The sequence below is a fragment of the Zingiber officinale genome, chromosome 5A, assembly GCF_018446385.1.
Source record: "Zingiber officinale cultivar Zhangliang chromosome 5A, Zo_v1.1, whole genome shotgun sequence".
In the NCBI taxonomy this organism is placed as follows: domain Eukaryota; kingdom Viridiplantae; phylum Streptophyta; class Magnoliopsida; order Zingiberales; family Zingiberaceae; genus Zingiber; species Zingiber officinale.
Genome location: NC_055994.1, coordinates 146,630,478 through 146,650,894, shown reverse-complemented (window position 1 = coordinate 146,650,894; position 20,417 = coordinate 146,630,478). Strand labels below are relative to the sequence as shown.

General features: G+C 33.7%; 1 protein-coding gene and 1 long non-coding RNA gene across 3 annotated transcripts; one reads left to right on the top strand and one right to left on the bottom strand.

The window, feature by feature from the left end:
* Window positions 1-3,534: 3,534 nt before the first annotated feature.
* On the bottom strand, window positions 3,535-4,257 carry LOC121983358. Its single transcript, XR_006112464.1, has 3 exons — window positions 4,238-4,257; window positions 3,734-3,858; window positions 3,535-3,593 (listed from the first exon to the last, which is right to left on the bottom strand). It is a non-coding gene; the product is annotated as an uncharacterized LOC121983358 (long non-coding RNA).
* Window positions 4,258-14,385: 10,128 nt separating this feature from the next.
* LOC121982295 (tryptophan aminotransferase-related protein 1-like) lies at window positions 14,386-17,227 on the top strand. Of its 2 annotated transcripts, none has more exons than XM_042535286.1 (5): window positions 14,386-14,592; window positions 15,651-15,957; window positions 16,062-16,342; window positions 16,418-16,755; window positions 16,906-17,227. In XM_042535286.1, the coding sequence occupies exons 1-5, from the start codon at window positions 14,582-14,584 to the stop codon at window positions 17,088-17,090; spliced, it is 1,122 nt and encodes a 373-aa protein (XP_042391220.1). In that variant the 5' UTR covers window positions 14,386-14,581; the 3' UTR covers window positions 17,091-17,227. The 2 variants fall into 2 exon arrangements, with proteins under 2 accessions (XP_042391220.1, XP_042391219.1); XM_042535285.1 differs by having other exon boundaries at window positions 16,032-16,342.
* Window positions 17,228-20,417: the final 3,190 nt, after the last annotated feature.

Genomic DNA, 20,417 nt, shown 5'->3' with positions numbered 1-20,417 from the left:
ATCATCCTCCTAGTGGGTCGGTCACCCATTAATGGGAGAATTAGTTGACAAGGTAAAACAACCAATATCATAATGTAGACATTTAATATTCTACATTTAACATAGGTAGAATCATCATGATGCTACCAACCATACATCTGACACACGTGCACACACCACATATGTATGATCGACATAATCCTCCAATTGGTACACACCAAAAATACTCACATCATAGGTACAAATCACCGTGATACCTCCAACAATGTATACCGAACCCGTGTGCATATATCATCGTAGGTAAAATCAACAATACCCCTCAAACAACACTCACATGACAAATATACACATATGCCAAGAGTATAATCAACATATACTTCCAATAAGGCATACTAAAACTCGGGTGCATTCACAAATCACACATAATCAACAAGATACCTCAGATACCACACCAAACACATATGTACATATCACAACACCGATGTAGTCGACAAGATACTTCCAACATGACATTCACACCCATGTGCACATACCACTACACAGATTTAAATCAATAAGATACCTCCAATATGTCAATCAGACACGTACAGCTAACTAAGAAGCTATAATCCACAAGGAACATACAACAACCATATCTAGATGTGAATACTCACACTTCCTGCAAATGAACTAACCATCAGAGACCTCCTACAACTCATTACAATCATATGTACACGAAACAAAGCTAGGGATAATCAACATATTTGACCCAATCAACCTGACATTCTGAAACGGTAGGGTCACCTTCTAAGTTATCTCACTAGGTACATACAGCCAAAAATTAAAGTCCACATGGAATAGGATACATCGATCCTCTATAGACTGACCCAATTCGACAATGATATACTGTCAACTCAATCTTTTCCACGTCAGTACAAAACATGTACTCAAATGTGCTCTAAATATCCAACTAAGCACGAATAACCCAAGATTAAAACATCTAAAAAAATAAAGTAGGTCAATCCCCTACTGATCGGATCAACAAAACTAATCGGTCATCAACTAACTAATCAAGAACAAATAAAGCCTCTACAAGCGTCTAAGGTAAATCAACCCATGACTACCCCAAGTCAATATGTGTAAATCAGTTTTCTATTGACCGATCTAACCAGAGTAAATCAATATTTACTGATGAAATTTACTAAGATAACATGGTATACTACTGGCTAGGTCAACATAAAGATATAAATGCTATCCACTACCCAGCTAATAAAAGCAGAGGCTGGCATAAGCTAAAAAAAAAAACTTCTGGTGTATGACATGATAAATCACCAGAAACTGAAATCCTTAATCTCTATTAAGGTCGATCATCATCATTGGTTTACCTAATACATAAAACATATGCCATATCAACTAGACAGGTACCAGTAAAGGGTGTCAATACATGTCATAAACTGTAATAGTGAACAGGGCATAAACTAATAAAAAAAGGTAGGATAACATATACCAACATACCTCCTATAGCTTGGAGATGTCCTGCTGCTGCCAGGTCCCAAAACCCGAAAAGTCACATCGAGAAGTCCAAAACACAAAAATCCGAAACACCGGAAAAATAAGACTCGTAAGCCGATCTCTGATACCAAATAAATTAGTATCAGATAAATCTCAAAAATCCAGAACACATAGCAAGTATCGTATACCTGCTCTGATACCACTAAATTGTCACGCCCCAGAGGAGTCTCTGTCCGAAGAAATTTCGGCAGCATCTCCCCTGTACGACGGACAATCTGAAACTTTTCTACAAGCACTATATACCTCAGCCACATGCGGCTGGAATAATAACAATAAAAGAAAACAAACACCACGCAGTTAATATCAAATTCAGCCTACTCGGCTGTATCAAAACCAAAACACAAAACTGCTAGCCGGCTAGGCTTACACAACCAATAACAAATACAAAACACCACATAACAACATTAACCCTCCAAAAATAAAACCAGAGTACAGAGCTAAACAAACTGATACATAAAACAAACAAAACATACGTGAAACCGATAAGTCCTCTGATGTGACGTGGGGACCAGCAGACAGGATACTCCAAGCGACACCAAAACCAACCTGGTACCTGAAAAAGATAGTATCAACGGGGGTGAGTTCAACAACTCAGCGAATACCAATGGACATGAGTAGTAAGATATATCTAACAGCAACAAACATGGAATACAGCTTCCTAATCATATATAGGGAATACGCAAAACTGAAAGGTAACTGAGGAAGCTGTACTCACCAGGAACTCCTATCCAGACAAAAAGGTCGTCAAACCGAAAGTGTCAATAATCCTGTATGCAGGTCAAAAGTATGTATCCAACCAAAATGCAGCAACCAAATGCAGCAAACACAATCATAAAAATATAAATGCATCAATGCATATGATGCTAATGATGCGTCCTGGTCACCCCGAGTCGATCATCTCACACACAAATGGTGAGACCGAGTGGGTAGGTGACAACAGTGCACTCTGTCGTCACTACTCGATGAGTGACCGAGTGGGCGGGATGTTGTCCTCCTCTCCTGTGACCCCAAATCATAAATGGGGAGCTCAATGCTCTCAACTCCACGATGACGGGAGGTATCTCGCCGGCTACCACGGAGTCACCGACCAACGGAGCCAAGCAGCCGTCTACTACGCTGCTACACTAAATGCCAGTGAGCCAACCAGAGCGGCTACCACGCTGGGTCATATGACCAACGGAGCCAAACAGCAGAACCACCACACACCTGCCTGATATACCACTAAACCATGAGTGGGGGTGTGTGCAGTACATGTAACTGGCGATGGGCTCAACCATAGTGGAGCCGACAATCGCACAGCATGCAATCATGATGCATGTCACTATACATAACAAAAACTGATCAACATAACCATATCCATATATACAAGATGGGTACTGTAAAAGCGATGGTCACATACCAAAATCTTGAATATACCGGTCAGATAGAATATAAAAAAAAACTATGGTCCTGAACATAATAAGTATGGAATATCCTGATCAGCATAGAAAAATCCATATATACATAATATGGGTACCATAGTATCAGTAGGTCAATCCACGAATCTAGGGCATACAGGCCCTCTATGGTATAGCAACCTAGATCCTAAACATATCTCCTTCCATAACATATGTACCAACAATATGCACATATCAAGAATCAAGGTCTAGGTACACGAATCATATATGACATACAAATAGAGGTACACAAGCCAGTCATAGCATAAAACCTAAGTATCAGATAATCTCGATACACATGACTGAAACCAAAAGTCCAGAACCTAGTCCTAACCTCAGTAGAACATGGTATGTCACTTATTCTAGAAACTAAGATACTTATGGTAATACAGTACTCATGGCAATAAATCACATGATATAAGCACGGATACGTCACAGGCGATAAACCTAACATGCTATGGATATCAAACAGTGACATACCAAAGACAAACATGTTCATTGCTTGTAGTTATAAAATACTATACATATCCAAAGACAATATCATAAAAGATAAGTCAAGAGGTACCCGCCTCCAATAGATCGAGCTAATCAACCTCTATGTCGAAGTGCTCGTCCCGAATCCGAATCCTGTATAAATCAATACATATATTTTATTTAGTCAAACTCATATGAACTAACCAGCTAAATAAAATACTCACGCCCAATTAGGGAAAAATCCCAATCATTCTAGTATACAGATTTAACCTAACAAACGGAATATCACTCACCTCAAAAGATCCCCAACATCCTCAATCGAACCTCAATCAGAACTATATCATTCCTTCACATTTTCTTCTTTTAAATCCAAGACATGAGTCAACAACTCACAGGATCCTCTTTCAACATAGATCATCTACAATTTTAATAAAAGGGTAAAATCATATAAATGGCAACTTACATTGAGTCCTGGTTAAGGATAAATTCATATCACACTCCACCTAATGAAATAATTAGGTTTATTCCACTAATAATTCACTGACAACTAATCATATAACAAAACTAATCAACTAGCATGGATAACAAATTAATCATGCTAATCTCCAAACACAAGCTCCATAAATCTATAGATCTATTAATTCATGCATTATCACAAACCATAATTCCAACTCCTCCCTCCATTATAAACAACTAATCAAATCTCATGCGTACCCAACCAAAACTATAATCAAATAACCAATCTAGTATAGAAATGGAACAAACACTTAAATATTGATACACTGATCATATCTTACCCCCAAAATGATCTATCCCTTCGTGATGAAAGAATCTGGAAGCAGAAGGAAGAGATGGATGAGTAGTAACTCCGAATCCTTTTACCCCCACTTCAGATAGTGTGATTCGAAGAAACGAAATGTAACCCATCTGGGTGATCAGTGAAGCTTGAGATACGATGGCTCTCACCACGACTGCCTTAGTGTAGCGGCGACAATGATAGGGCACGTTTCTACAATCAGAGGAAGATGAGTAACACAATAAGCAACAATCAACACTAATCGTCGATCCATGATACCCAGATCAGAGCCAAACCTACTTCCACAGTGTCGACATCTAGGCCAAACCCTAAGGTAGATGAAGGACACACTGAGCCGATGGTGTGCCTCTGGTGATCGGCAATGGCAACGATGGTGTAGCGTCACGAAGAGGAGATCCACGAGGGCGTCGACGCGTTACGGCACAAGCACAGAGGAAGAAAGGCGCTGCGCGGTGATCGGCGCTAGGGCACCGGGGGTGCGGCGCTGCTCCGTGCGTCGCCGGCGGCTAGGACGCTGGAACGGCGTCGCTGCGGTGGCGCTGTCGCTCGGCGAAAACGGCGGAGCAATACGACTAGGGCAGAGGAGGGGCGCGGGCGTCGGGCACAGGGGGAAAAAAAAGAAATGGTGATAAAAATAGGTAAAAGAAAAACAAAATATAAAAAGAAAAGGAAATATCAACATTTCCTCACTTAAAAGGGGTAGCCTAAACAGGCTTTCCCGGATCCCGTTTTTATCCCCGTTAACTCGTCCGTACGAGCTCCGAAAAATTCCCGGAAAATTTCCAAAAATTCCCTTATTAATATTCGCCTATTTTCGGTATTTTACAGCTTCACTCACTAGGGTCCGACTTCACTCACCGGGACTTCCACCACCTAACTTCACTCACTAGGGCTCGGCTTCACTCACCGAGACTTCCACTTTACCTAACCTTTGGTTAGGACTTACCTTTGATAGTCATCTAGTTCTGACTAGACTTCTCTCTCACAAACATCAAGTCCTGTTTGGGTCAACCCTTGGTCATATTGTCAAATATCGAAACCCTAAAGGTCAATTGCACCAACAATTTCTCTCTTTTTGATGTTTGACAATTTTCTTAAGTTAGGCTTGAGTCGTTTAAGGTTAATTCTCAAGATTTGAGAAACTCGAAAAAGTTTGAGAGAGGTTAGGAATGTTTTAACTTTTCTAACTTAAGATTTTTCTAACTCACGCTCTCATTTTGGCACACATCAAAAGAATATGAACTTAAAGTTAGATTCTATTAGGTTTTACACCAACAATGTGCGAAAAAAACTTTTCAAAGTGTTTGTAAAACACCTTTCAATGTATATTTTAACATATTTAATAACTTTGAAAGTTTAAGTATATTTTTTTCAAAATATTTTTCAATGTATTTTCACAAAAAATGATAAAGTAAAGAGAGATTTTGTAAAAGATTATGAAAATAATTTTTTCAAACTTAGTTTCAAAGATTTGCAAAAGTAATTTTTAAAGATTACTTTTAGTCTTTCAATCAGGGCTCCCCCTTAACTTGACACATTCTTAGGGCTTCTTGTTAACCACAAGTAAAACTTCCTATGTATCAAGGGGGTTGATCCAAATTAAAAGAACACAAAGGTTGAAGATGAGTTTTCAAAACATTTTCAAAAAAATATTAAAAGTGATTGTGCACCAAAACCTTTTAAGAAGAACTTGTCAACTTAAGTTTTAAAATGTTTACTAAGTAACAAAATAATTTTTCAAAATATGTTAAGTCGTAATGATTTTTGAAAAGCATAGAGTGTTTTTTTATATAAAATAAATTTATAAAATAGTTTTCAAGATGATTAAAAAAAGTTTTGAAAATATTTTAAGAATATTTTTCAAATAAAATGTGAGAAGGTTATTTAAAATATTTTCATATTTATAGATTGTTCAAATATTTTTACAAAAATAATTTTTCAAAAGATTTTACAAATATAATTCTCAAGAACACCTCCCCTGACGTCAATACTTCCCTTGAAGTCAACACTCCTCCTGAAGTCAACACTAGAGTTTGGGTACCTAAGTGTTCTAGGGGATTTAGGGTTAGCAATATTTTCCTACATAATTATCTCTATATACTTGGTATAATTGTTCATTTATTAAACAACTAGTCTAAAAGATAATTAATTTTAAATTTAGGTGTATTAAAATAATTTGTTACTAATTCAATAATTTAATACTTGTTTGATTAAAATAGCTTAAATTTTATATTAATTGATTCAGTTAATTTAATGATAATCTTAGTTAAAATATTTATTTCATTTTTTGTTTTAAATTTAATTTAAGTAGGATTAATTAAGTTTGTAGTCAGTATTAATTCGAAGTTGAATAAATTAGTAGATTAAATAATCTGTTATTTTTTTCAAATAAGATTAGGAATTAAGAAAATTAAATAAGTTGTTAATTTCAAGTTATTAAATTACATTTAAGTAACATAGACTTAGAATTAATTTTAATTTTAATTTTAATTTAACTTTAAGTTTACATTTAGGTTTAGTTTAAGTTTAACTTAATTAAATGTAATTTTAAATTTAAATTTAAGTTTTATTTTAATATTAAATTTTAAGTTTAAAGCTTAATTTTTAACTTAATCTAAATTTTAAGTTTAACATAATTTAATTAGTTTAATTTAGTTTAGTAAATTTTAAATTTAATTTAATCAGTATGAATTTAATTTGATTTTTAGTTAAGTTGATTTTAAATTTCAATTTTAACTTTAGTTTTAATTTTCATTAAGTTAGTTTAAAATAATTTTTAAGATAGTTTTTAACTTAAACTAAAGATATTTTTTAAAATCTTTTAAGTTAATTTTTAAAATAATTTTTTAAAATCATTTTTAAGATAATTTTTAAAACAATTTTTAAAATAATTACTTAAAATAATTTTTAAGATATTTTTTAAAATAATTTTTAAATATAAGTTAAAATTTTAAATAATTTTTGAAATAATTTTTAAGATAATAATTAAAATAATTTTTAGGTTAAAAAGATTTAAAATAATTTTAAGTTTAAAAAGATTTAAAATAATTTTTTCAGTTTAAAAAAATTTAAAATAATTTTTAAGTTTAAAAGGATTTAAAATAATTTCTAAGTTTAAAAAAAAAATAATTTTAAATTTAAAAATACTTAAAATAATTTTAAGTTTAAAGAGATTTAAAATAATTTTAAGTTTAAAAATATTTTAAAATAATTTTAAGTTTAGAAAGATTTAAAATAATTTTTAAGTTTAAAAAGATTTAAAATAATTTTAAGGTTAAAAAAATTTAAAATACTTTTTAAGTTTAAAATAATTTTAAAGATAATTTTTTAAGTTAAATTAATTTTTAAAATAATTTTTAAGTTAAATTAAATTTTAAAATAATTTTTAAGTTAAATTAATTTTTAAAATAAATTTTAAGTTTAATTAATTTTTAAAATAATTTTTAAGTTAAATTAATTTTTAAGTTAAAATAATTTTTAAGTTTAATTAATTTTTAAATTAATTTTTAAAATAATTTTTTAAGATAAATTAATTTTTAAAAATAATATTTAAGTTTAAATACTTTTTAAGATAATTTTTCAGTTAAATTAATTTTTAAAATAATTTTTAAGTTAAATTAATTTTTAAATTAATTTTTAAGTTAAAATAATTTTTAATTTCAATTAATTTTTTAAATATTTTTAAATTTAAATACTTTTTAAAATAATTTTTAAGTTAAATTAAGTTTTAAGTTAAAATAATTTTTAAGTTTAATTTAATTTAGTTTAGTATAATTTAATTTAATTTAATTTAATTTAATTAAATTTTAATTGGATTTAATTTTAATTAGATTTAATTTAATTCGATTCGGTTTGATTCGATTCGATTCGGTTTGAAAGTCTTAGTCATCTCACCCGATCTATGTTTCCAATCAGGGAAACATATAATTTTTGTGAGATGATGTTACGTTCAATTTTAGGATTTGGTTTAACTTTGTGTTAGATTCAGGTTTAGCTTTGGGCTCAACAACTATGTATTTTTTGGATAAACTTCTGGGCTATGGTGAGTCACTTGAACATTATTAGAGTAACCATGCCTTCGAGGTTTTTCAAATAGTCATATCCACTGAACTTAGTGCAAAACCTTGGTCTAACTAGTTAGGATCCGTAAGGGGTAGGTTCGGTTAGTTTCACTAAGCCAAATGCACCAGGTTGAAGCCATATCTTCCTAGACATGCATAGACATAGTTTTCCTAACGTACTATCATCCAAAACTTCACCAGCACCATAGGTCAAGTTAAACTATTGCCCTTTTTAAACTAGTCCTAATTATCCTGCCGGGTATGTTAGTTTTTGGTTACCCTGTCGGGTAAGTTAGTTTTAGATGTGTCAGCTATTCTGGAGCCTCCCCTAAATTTTTTGTGGTTAATATTTGTTTTATTTAAGATTTAATGTTTAATTTTGAATTTAAATTTAAGTTTTAAGTTTTAATTTAATTTTTTAAGTTTTAATTTTAATTCAATTTAAGTTTTAATTTAATTTTGAATTAATTAAATTGTTTTAATTACATTTGTTGATTAATTTCATAATAAAAGATACTTGATTATATCTTAGATTTGGTTTAGACTTGTAATTCAAGTCTAGATTTAATGATTTAATTATCTGTTATGATTTTTCATAATCACAAGAGTTTATGAATTTTATTTTTCAAAAGATTGATTTATTTTTCTAATTTCCTAAACCTTGAATAAAAGATTAAAGAATTACATTCTAAATTATTGCTTAAAATTTTATTTATTAATTTATTTGGTTGAGCATGCACATCTAATTGTTGAGGTACATCCAACCTAGAGCAATGATAATTATCTAATTTACTATCATGTGTAGAAAAAATTGGATTATCATGTATAATAAACTTACTAACCTTTGCTCCCCCTGGATCCTTGGATCTTCTTTCTGGGCATTGAAGTTTGTAGTGATCCATCTTTTTGCAATTGAAGCATTGGATATGCTTCTTGCCTTTTTGAATTTTAGGTGTCGACTTCTCCTTTACCTCTAGTTGTGTGGTTCGAGTCTTATAGGTGGGATACTTACTTTTGTAATGCCCTCTTTTACTTCATTTAAAACATATTAAATGATATTTAAATTTTGAATTTTCAAATTTACCTTTAGAATCCTTGATAGGATTCTCCTCCTTGTCCATCGTCATCTCAGATTCAAATTTTGACTTTTGTTCTAACTTTGATTCAGATCCTTCCACCTCTTCTTGTGTCATTAAGGCCATAAAGCTTGTTTTGTCTGATTCTGAGGATGACTCTAGGGATTCAGACTTAGATCTGAACTCTAGTTCGACTTAATCCTCTAGCTCCACTGGCTCCTCGTGAAGCTTGATCAACTGGGTCCAAAGCTCATATGCAATCTTGTACTTTTCTAGTCTGCATAAAATATTGTTAGGTAAAACATTACAAATAATTTTATTTACATTTTTGTTTAGTTCTGAATCCCGAGAAGATTTTCTCAATATCAGCCAATAATTAAAATTTAGACTTTCTATGAAACATTTCTTTCTTTACCTCCAGTAGTTGAAATCTTCTTGATTGTATGGTGGTGGTTCGTGGATGCTCTATCCTTTTTGAGTAGACATTGGTATATGCAAAAAATAGACAAGAAAGAATTTCCAAGACTTGGTGTTGGGGTAAGCAATGTGGGAGATAAAGAAATATGCGAAAAAATAATTTTTTTAATAAAATATTAATAAAAAAATATTATTACAAATTTTGGAAAATACACTATTTTTCTAATATTGACAAATGGTGAAGAGATGAAAATGACTTTTTTGAAAATGATTTTGGAGGGAAAAAAATAAAAGGCGTTATTTTAAACACAAATGATATATTTTTCTTTAAAAAGGACCCCCCCCCCCCTTGCTCGATTGGTGGTTGCACCAAATCAGAGCGGTACCCGCTCTGATACCACTTGTTGGATCGTGAAAGTTGATAGGGGGGGTGAATATCGATTTAAAAAATATCGTAAAGAAGATCGAGTACGCAGCAGAAAAATTGAAATTGGAACAATGCTAACACAAGTAATTTTTTACTTGGTTCGGAGCCTTGGTCGACTCCTACTCCAATGCCCGCACTCGTTAAGTGCTTTCGTTGGGCAATCCACTAGCAATTCGAAATATTACAAGTGAAAGTACAATTGTTTTGAAGGAAAAATACCGACAACAATAATGAATGAAAAAGAAGCACGTTGTCGGAGGAGCTTTGCAGCGTCGCAAGAGCACAACACGGCAGAGCAAGTGTTGGAAGGTCTTGTTGTTCGTTGTACTTTGCTCCAGGGTGCATCCTCCTTATATAGGAGGCTTCGGGCGCCCGGATCCCTTCTGAGCGCTTGGAGTGTGACGTAGCTCGTCCAACCTGAGTGCTCCACGTGGTGCTGTGCGTCGGGAATAACTTTTGCATTTCGGGCGCCTGGATCCCTTCCGGGCGCCCGAACCTTTATTTTCCAGCTACCTGTAAAAAATATTAGTCTAAGGTGAAATGCAAAAACTACCCTGCAAAACAAAGTGTTAGCATAGTTAAGTTATAAAGTAATAAAAAGTATTAATTAGATTTCGTCTTCTCGAGACCGGAATCTAGTCACGATCTCAATTTAGATTTTCGAAATGGATCTAACTTGGATCGACGCCTAATGTTCCCTTCCCGGAAACGCGCCCTCATAGTCACTCCTCTCCAGTGACTTACCTCAACTTACCCGCCAGACGTCTGGTCAGCCTATCGACCCGTCTAGACTTCGTGTCAGCTACCTGGTTAGCCCGTCGACCTAGCTGAACTTCCCTGCAACACTGAGTTAGCACAATAGATAAAAACAATGTTAACAGAATTCAAGTATAACCTAGGGTTGCCTAACTTCACTCACTAAGACTTCCATTGTCTGGCTTTACTCACCAGGACATCCTCCACCTAGCTTCACTCACTAGGATCTGACTTCACTCACCGAGACTTCCACCACCTAGCTTCACTCATTAGGGCCCAGTTTCGCTCACCGGGACTTCCACCACCTAGCTTCACTCACTAGGGCCCGACTTTACTCTCCGAGAGTTCACTCACTAGGGTTCGACTTCACTCATCAGGACTTCCATCACCTAGCTACACTCACTAGGGCCCGACTTCACTCATCGGGACTCCCACTTTACCTAACCTTTGGTTAGGACTTACCTTTGCTAGTCATCTAATCCTGACTAGATTTCTCTCTCCCAAATATCAAGTCTTGTTTGGGTTAACCTTTGGTCATATTGTCAAACATCGAAACCCTAGAGGTTGATTGCACCAACAGTTATTGCTCTGTGGAATCTTGACATATTAACTTAAAAGTCATGAGTAATATTTAGCGATAAATTCGACTATATTTCTCAGAAGAACTCAAATGTATTGCTCGAAAGAACTCTGCTAATATTTAGCGATAAATTCAACTACCATCAATAAACTTATAAGATTCAACAAAAAGAAAATAAGTAGATAATTATTAAAATAAAATGAAGTAAAAGGGCCAATTTATTATTTCGCCATAAAAGTAATCAGTTTGAAACTAGTTCAAAATTAAACCAATTTTGAAGTAAAAAGACTCTTTTACTTCATTAGTTTCATAAAAGTACCGAAGTAGTTGATCATATATGACTTCACAAGTTACATTGATTGACAAAGTAAGTCATTTATACGACTTCATAGTTTTGTATTTGACTTGATCGAAGTATTTTTTTTGTTATTGTATTGCTTCTTCATAGTATAGACGTAATAATATATATTTAACTATAACAAAATTTTCAAATTAATGAAGTAATTTATATAAATTTTTTCATGATTTTAAACTATGGCAAAGTAAATGCTTTCTTTAACTGTACCACTAAATACAATCCAAAAATATATTCATAAAAGACATGTTTGACAAATTTTACCCAAAAGAGTATTCACAAATCTCTAAATACAATTCAAAAAAGAGTATCCACGGTCCTTATAACCCAAATAGGAGTAAACGAATTCACTCCGTTCATTTCTTACTTCATCATATTGAAATTGATTGGAATGTTAATTGGTGTTTGATTAATGTTGCAAATTGAAACATTAATATAAGTTTGAGGCTCAATCCAAAATAACTCAATATTTGATAAATAAAAAATTTATCTTCTTCTCCAATTATGGAGTAGTATTCAATACTATTTTTTTATATACCGCATTACATAATATCTACATTCAATACCACTAATTTATTTTAGATTACCTAAAGAAAAATTGAAAAGGTAATACAATTAGTTAAAATAAACTAAGTCCTAGAATAATCCTAATAACCTCAAATTAATCTATATAAGCAAATCATTTATTCCGCTTTTCTATTAATTGTTTAACCTTCTTAAAGTGGTGTAGCAATTTCTTATTTGATTGATTAAGACCTATCAATCATTTAGTTAACATTTGTGTTAGCTAAATCAACTTATTAGTTCATTTTCAACATAGTAATTTGAATCATCCTATATAGTTAAGTCAACTAATCGTATTAATTATCCATAGATTAACTAAGTTACAATTAATTTAATCTATTCAACTCATGTTTAATTCAATTCAATCAACTAATCTATTTATTAACCATTAATTAAGCATCCAATTAAACGATTAATTATTAAATCTGTTAATTAATTAATGCTCTACAGAAAACCTTCATTTACATTAAGGTTAATCAAATCGTTGCCTCTTCTCTCCGACGTGGTTTCCGGTGGCCAGCGATGCCACCGGTCGGGCAGTGGACGAGTCGGCTGGGCTTCTGCTTGTGGTCGACGTCGAGGGAGGAGAGGCCGGATGGAGCTGCGCCGAATGTCGGGTAGGAGGTGGCGGCTGCGGCGACGGCGCCTCGGGCGCGCGTGAGAAAGGAGACGACGCGTAAATTTAGAACTTAGTTTTTAATTAAAACCTTATCTTAATAACTTTAATCAAACGGAACCTAACAAATTTGTCCCATTAAAATATATTAAAAAAATCATTTTAACTCACTAAAATTCAAATAAATTTATGTACTTATTAATTATTAATTATCAATTATTTTATTATTATATGTCTAAATAAATTCAATTAGGTCGTGTCCTAACAGTTTTAATTTCTACATATTAAATATATATATTTATTTCCACAATATAACAGTTATCCTACTCACAAGTGAGCATACTGTGTGTATACATATATCTATAGGATTTATTTTCAAAAAATACTCATGTCCAAAAAAATTTTATTTCTACTCGTTGTATATAAAGTTTTATTTAATTTAATTCTCTCATATAAATATCGTTACCTAATTGTCCTCGTATTTTTTAAATATAAAAGTCCAAAAATAAGTATAACTCCTCTTAAATTCAAGATTTTAAATTAGAATCGAGTATATTTTTTATCAAAATTAATCCTCATATTTTTAAACAAAAAAAAATTCAAAAATTGATATAATTCCTATTAAATTAAGCACTTTAAACTGAATCAGAGTAGATTTTCTATCAACTTAAGAACGACTTTCTAATGGTCTCTTATATTTTTTAGGTAAAAAAGTTAAAAAATAAATATAATTTCTCTTAAATTCAGCACTTAAATTAGAATCGAATATATTTTTTATCAAAATTACCGATCATTTTTTTTTTAGATAAAAAAGTCTAAAAATAGATATATTTCATGTTAAATTTAGCATTTTAAACTACAATCAAATATATTTTCTATCAAATTGAACATTTCTTTCCTACTTAATATAATTCCTCTTAAATTCAGTATCATTTAATGAAAATATAATATATTTTACATCCAATTGAGCTGAAAAAAGAGTCATATTCAATTTTATAGAAAATATATTAGATTCTAATTTAATGTGTTGAATTTAAGAATAATTATATTTATTTTTGAACTTTTTATATCTAAAAATATCAAGAGTAATTAAATAAATTAATGTCCCTTAAATTTAACTAGAGAGTAAAAATAAAATTTTTATCAATACAACCTAAAATATGTATAAAATTTTATTTCACTGCATACAAATTTTCCTTTATAATGTTAAAGCTATAGACATTTAAAAAAAAAAAATTACTTGATGCTCAGACTATATAACATTGACTGAACCCTAAGCGCGGATTGCATTAATGCGCGAGCCTTCTCTTCTCTCATCTCCTCAGCGTCGATCGACGCCTCTCCTTCGCCTGTTCCCTCTACTCCCTTCCTTGTGGCTTCCGCCACTCGTTGACGTTCCTGGTGGCCGCTGATCCCTTCTTTTTCTTCCGTTCCTGTGGTGTAGCTGCTGTGAGCTCTGGGAAAATTCAAAAATGTCTTTGAGGTACAAGATCGTCTATCCATTCTTGGAAACCGTGTGGCTTAGCAGTTAGGATGGAGTAATGTAGTCGCTTTTTTCTTCCATATTGTCGGCTGTGGGAGGTTGGATCTGGGTGTCATCCTTTTTTATGTGCATTTTGTCGATTTGGGGGATGCTTCCTGAAAGGGGCATGGAAGCAAAATTTTAGGGCTTTTCTGCAAACGGTGGATCGAATCTCTCTTAGTGAACCCTAGTGTTGATTTTTCCATATCTTCAAGTGGAGGTTGTGACCTTTCCTTCTGTGCATTAGTAGTGTTTTGTGATGGCCTAGGATTGGTAGTACGACTGGTTAATTAGGGTTTAGTTGAGAGTTCAATTCTGCAACTATCTTTAATTAATTGTCGATTAGTTCATGAAACTTGTTATGAAGATTAGCAGTCCTAATGCCTATGGGAAAAATGTTGGATCCTTGGCCTGAATCTATGGTTAACTAAATGAGGAGATAGCAATTAGAAACAACAAAAGTACTTTTCCAAGGGAAGCTTATGAAACCAGCTTATAGTGCTTTTCCAAACGTGAGCTCCTTGTCCGGCCATTGCCCCACTTCCATAGATGCTATCATCAATAAGTATTTTAGATGTTATCAAGTTCTTGGTTGTTTGAAATTTTTATATGTTTAAATTTATTTGATTGATTAATGAACTTGATATTATAATTTTATCTGTGTTGAGAGTTTGTTTATTTATTTATAAGTTTAATACCAGCAATTCACAATTTAATTTGTTTATAAATATTAATGAGTTGAATATATCTATATAGTTTGTTCATTTAGTTATACAAATTTACTCATTTACTTGATCTTGTCTATATTGAGTTGATAAAAATAAGTTCTTATCAAATTTGCTCACCATCGTCTGATACCTATTGTTGTATAGATGATACTAATTTGCTTTATATATGATATCAATCTACCATCTACAAATTACAACTAAAAAAAAGAAGGCAGTCTAAGAGTCTCACAATCTTTTCATATTTAGTTGGTTAAAACGGTTATTTGATTCCTGATGAATTGATCGACACAGCGGAGATTCGACTATGTACGAGGCCTTTTGGAAGTCGGTGGGGGCAGAGGCAGACACCTTGATTGCCGGCTGGACGTCGATGAGCTACTCCTCTGACATCACCAACCTGTGCTGGTTCCTTGAACCGCAGCTGGCGCACCAAATCCGACGCCTCCACAAGTTCGTCGGCAACGCTGTAGCTGGCGTAGACCGTTTCATCATTGTCGGCACAGGCTCCAGCCAACTGATACAAGCATCTCTGTATGCCCTGTCGCCACCCGATGCAGCAGAGCCGATGAGCGTCGTCTCGCTCGCTCCTTACTGCCCTGTGAGATCAAACAAACAAACAAATGATCGGTCTTGATTTGTGAAAAATGAAGGATCATTTCGCTCAATTTGCAGTCGTATCCACTGTTGACGGACTACCTCCAGTCATCGCTGCACAAGTGGGCTGGAGATGCATCCAAGTTCACCGGCTACAATTACATTGAGCTGGTCTGCACGACTAACGGCCCCGACGACTGCGACGACCCCGACGACCCAAAAAGAGAGGCAATCCTAAGAGAGGCACTCCTCAGCTTCAGCGACAGGAAGACCGTCCACGACTTGGCCTATTACTGGCCTCAGTACACTCCGATCACTCATCGGGCAGACCACGACATCATGCTCTTCACTCCCTCAAAGAGCACTGGCCACGCCGGCTCTCGTATCGGGTACAAACACACACCATTACTGCTGCCGTCGTTGTCAAGTTGTAGTGCAGAGGTCTAACGCAATCTCGAATGCAGGTGGGCGCTGGTGAAGGACAGGGCGGTGGCGAAGAGGATGATGCAGTACGTCGAGCTGAACACGATGGGAGTGGCGAAGGAGGCGCAGCTCCGGGCATCGAAGATTCTCCAGCTGGTGTGCGACGCATACGAGGATCCAGAACGTGACATCAAGATGAAACTGTTCGAGTTCGCCGCGGAAAAGTTGGGCAACCGGTGGGGCAAGCTGAAGAAGGTCGGGTCTGCCTCCAGCATCTTCACTGTGCCCTCCTTCGACCAGATCTCCGGCTTGTTCACTGTGCCCTGCTTCACGATGGACGTCTGCTACTTCTTCGAAGATACGTCTTCCCACCGCCCAGGTAACTGATCACTAGTGTTTTACCTTTAATAATGAATTATCGAACTCGATTCTACTACATCTCAAATTTTGAACTTTGATTTCTTATATATATATATATATATATATATTCAAATGGATTGATGAAGTTGTGTATCGTGTATATGCATAGCTTTCGCGTGGCTCGAGTGCGAGAAAGATGAAGTGGAGGACCCTGAGAGTTATCTGAAGGAGAAGGGAATCGTAGTGCGAGGGGGGAGCCGGTTCGGGATCGAGGCGAGGTACGTGCTTTTCAGCATGCTGGATGACGATCAGATCTTCGACCTCTACCTCCAAAGGCTCGCTGCGTTGTCTTGATCATGAGCCAGTTGGTGTCCGATTTGGGAAGAATTGTACTACTTATTATGACCACGTTTACAAGCGTGCAAACGATCTTTTGGTAGTGTTCCATTTTGCTATTTTATAGTAAAGGGGAAGAAAAAGGTAATGGGACATGCTGCTGGTGGTTGGATTCGATCGTTCGATCGAGATTTTAAAATATGGTCGAGTTACATTGGTGGAAAGTCAAGCCTTCGAAGCTCTTCCTCTAGATTTGCTGCGAGTTGACCACATCATGCTGCATTATTATGATCGGTCAGAGCGCACTAGTTATGGAAATTTGGCAAGAAGCTTCGGGTTTCGACCTCGCAGTGCGAATAGTGCAAAGTGTGCTTTGGCTTCAATTGGCCCACATGCAGTTCAAATCCCCAAAATTAATAATACAAAAAAGGAAGAAAAGAAATTGTCAATTTTAAAATCGCAAACATAATCAACAATTTGACACTACAAATAGTTTAACGTACAGATTGACATTAGTTAATTGTTTTTTAAAATTAAAAATAATCCTTGCATGTGCCTTTTTTTTTTATTTTTTGATACATTTTAAAATAACTTGCTGTTAAAGACTAAATTTACTGAGTTAAATGACCGGCACAAATTAGAAGGGCGTTCCTTTTTAGCATTGGAAGGGCGTTCCTTTTTATTGAATCATCATAGATTAACAAGAGGGTGCCCTTCTCCTTTTGTAAAATGATATAAATATTTGCTGACATATTGTATACCTTTAGCACGTGCACTTCTGTCTAAATGGGATCATGGTGTAATAAAGTTAACTTTAAGAAGTCATAATTTTTTATTCAAATTGAATTACGGGACATATGATATATCAAATTAGAACTCGTTTATAGATCTTTAATTTGATATATTTTATGTCTTACGGTTCAACCTATGTTAAAAATTATGATCTCTCAAAATTTATCTAGTATATACGTTGTAGCAGCTATAAAATCGTAAATACTATAACTATAAGTGATAAATTTGAGAGGTCATAACTTTTGATTCGAGTTGAATCACGGGATGTATAATATGTTAAATCGAAGATTATTCAGAGATCTTCGATTTGATATATTGTACGTCCCATGATTTAACCCGAATCAAAAGTTATAAGCTCTTAAAATTTACCCAGCATGCATATGGTAGAAGTTATGAAATCATAATTGCTATAACTGTGTGACAACTAGTAGCTACGAAACCATAACTGCTACAATTATAAGTTCAACTTTACAAGAATAGAACTTTTGATTCGAATTAAACCATGAGATGCACAACATATTAAATTGAAGTTATTTCAGATATCTTCAATTTGATATATTATATGTCGTGTAATTCAATTTGAATCAAAAGTTATGACATCTTAAAATTGTCTCAGCATACACGTATCAGCTACGAAATTGTAGCTGCTTCAACTATAACAACCTAATTATAGCATTCGAAATTGTAATAGCTACAAAATCATAACTATTATAACTGTGTAATAACTACGAAACCATAGTTATTGCAACTATGTAATAACTACGATTTCATAGTAACTATAACATAATTTGATTTAGACGAAAGTATGCATGTCAAAAGCATACAGTGTATCAGAGAGTATATATTTACAGGTTGACAGATATCGGATTACAACCAATAGTATCATAATCCGATATGGATCTAAAAGAAACTACCAATCTCCCACTCCAGAAAGTTGAAACCCTAAAAATCTAAATTGTCTCGTCGCACCCATGTCTCTCTTGCCTGCTGATGATCTAATTAGGGTGAATGTAATTGATGATTAGATTATATCTGATTAAATTAGCAACCTTAATTAATGGATGATTACACTAAATTGCTTTCGCTTTGGCTTTCTTTCTAAAATAACCTGAACTATCCTTGAAAAAGTTAAAAATATAGAAAGTCAAGGGACCTGAAACTATATATACCAACTTCAAATTTGCTACTAAGGGAAGTTGGTTAGTAGTTTGATGAGCTGATCTTTAATTTTCACGACTAGAATTGAAGGTGGTAGGAAAGGATCCACTCTCAACAGCTACTAGGTTAATCGGTGTAACAAATTGTGCCACAAGGAAGTCTTCTACCATCATTAATTAAACTTGAAAGAAAAAAAGGAGTGCATGAGTGTTTTTTCCCCTTTTCAAACGGATTAATTCTGAAGATCATTGATTCGGTCTCATAAAAATATTCGATCGGCCACCAAAATAAATAATAAAATGCTCAAGGAGACTCATCTAAACTACCAATATTTTTAGAATTATTATCTCACTTAATAAAAATTTCAATAGTTTAAAAGGTCTAACTGTTGCACAGTTGCCCTAAGTAATTAATTTTGCCCTTTCTTTATATCCAATGTGGCAGCCAACTCCAATGGTTACCCATCATACCTGGGCCACTGTTGTGTAGTCTTTACCAATTTTGCAACCTAGATGTGCTATTACACTGCCTTGGAGCTTGTAACATAAAAGAGGGTGGTGCGATAGTTAAGACATGGAGTATTACTAAATTAGGTCATGAGATCAAAATTTAACATGTCCGAGCATGCTTTACCTAATACGTTGACCACTGTACTAATGACTAGTAGTCATCCGTGATTTACCTTCTCCGTATTAACTTAAAGATGAATTGACGAAGGTACTGAGATAAATAAATCACCTTTTACCATATTATATTGTAACATAAAAGATAAAACTGTATCAACCATATGCATCTCAAGAATTGTATGCCTTGTTCGTGTCATAACAAAAGAGTAAATATAGAACAGCTAAAATTTTATTAATAAGAAACTTGGAAATAGATGCACACAATCCATTCCTAAAATAACTTTTATCCTACTCAAACCAAATGTAAATTTACTTTGTCTTGACTACTCAATATTTTTTAAAAAAATCTTAAAAGTTTAAAATTCATCTACATCAAGTTCATTCAGACGTCCCAAATTTATTTGCATCATGCAACATGTTAGTACTCCAATGTCAGTTGTGTCTCTTTTGCATATCAACGGGGATGCTAGCATCACATTCAAATAGTCATGTGTATATGTAAATCAAATATAAATAGATAATATTTACAAAAGATAACTATGTGTCTGACTTTAAGGGTGTAAATGAATCAAGTCGCTCATGTATTATTCGAGACTCAATTTGATAAAATTCATTTGTGCTCGTTTAATGAGGTTTATTAAGATAAATAAACCAAGTTCAAGGTTCATAACATTCAGCTCGTTAGCTTGTGAATATATTCATTAAGTTCATAAATCAATTTTTAAATAAATAAATAATAGTTTTGATATTAAATTTATAGATTTTACAC

Bases quoted from the DNA above. Each gene is read 5' to 3' on its own strand.
- LOC121982295 (XM_042535285.1), top strand. The intron at 16,343-16,417 runs GTACAAACACAC...TCTCGAATGCAG, and splicing joins CACGCCGGCTCTCGTATCGG to GTGGGCGCTGGTGAAGGACA. The intron at 16,756-16,905 runs GTAACTGATCAC...GTATATGCATAG, and splicing joins TACGTCTTCCCACCGCCCAG to CTTTCGCGTGGCTCGAGTGC.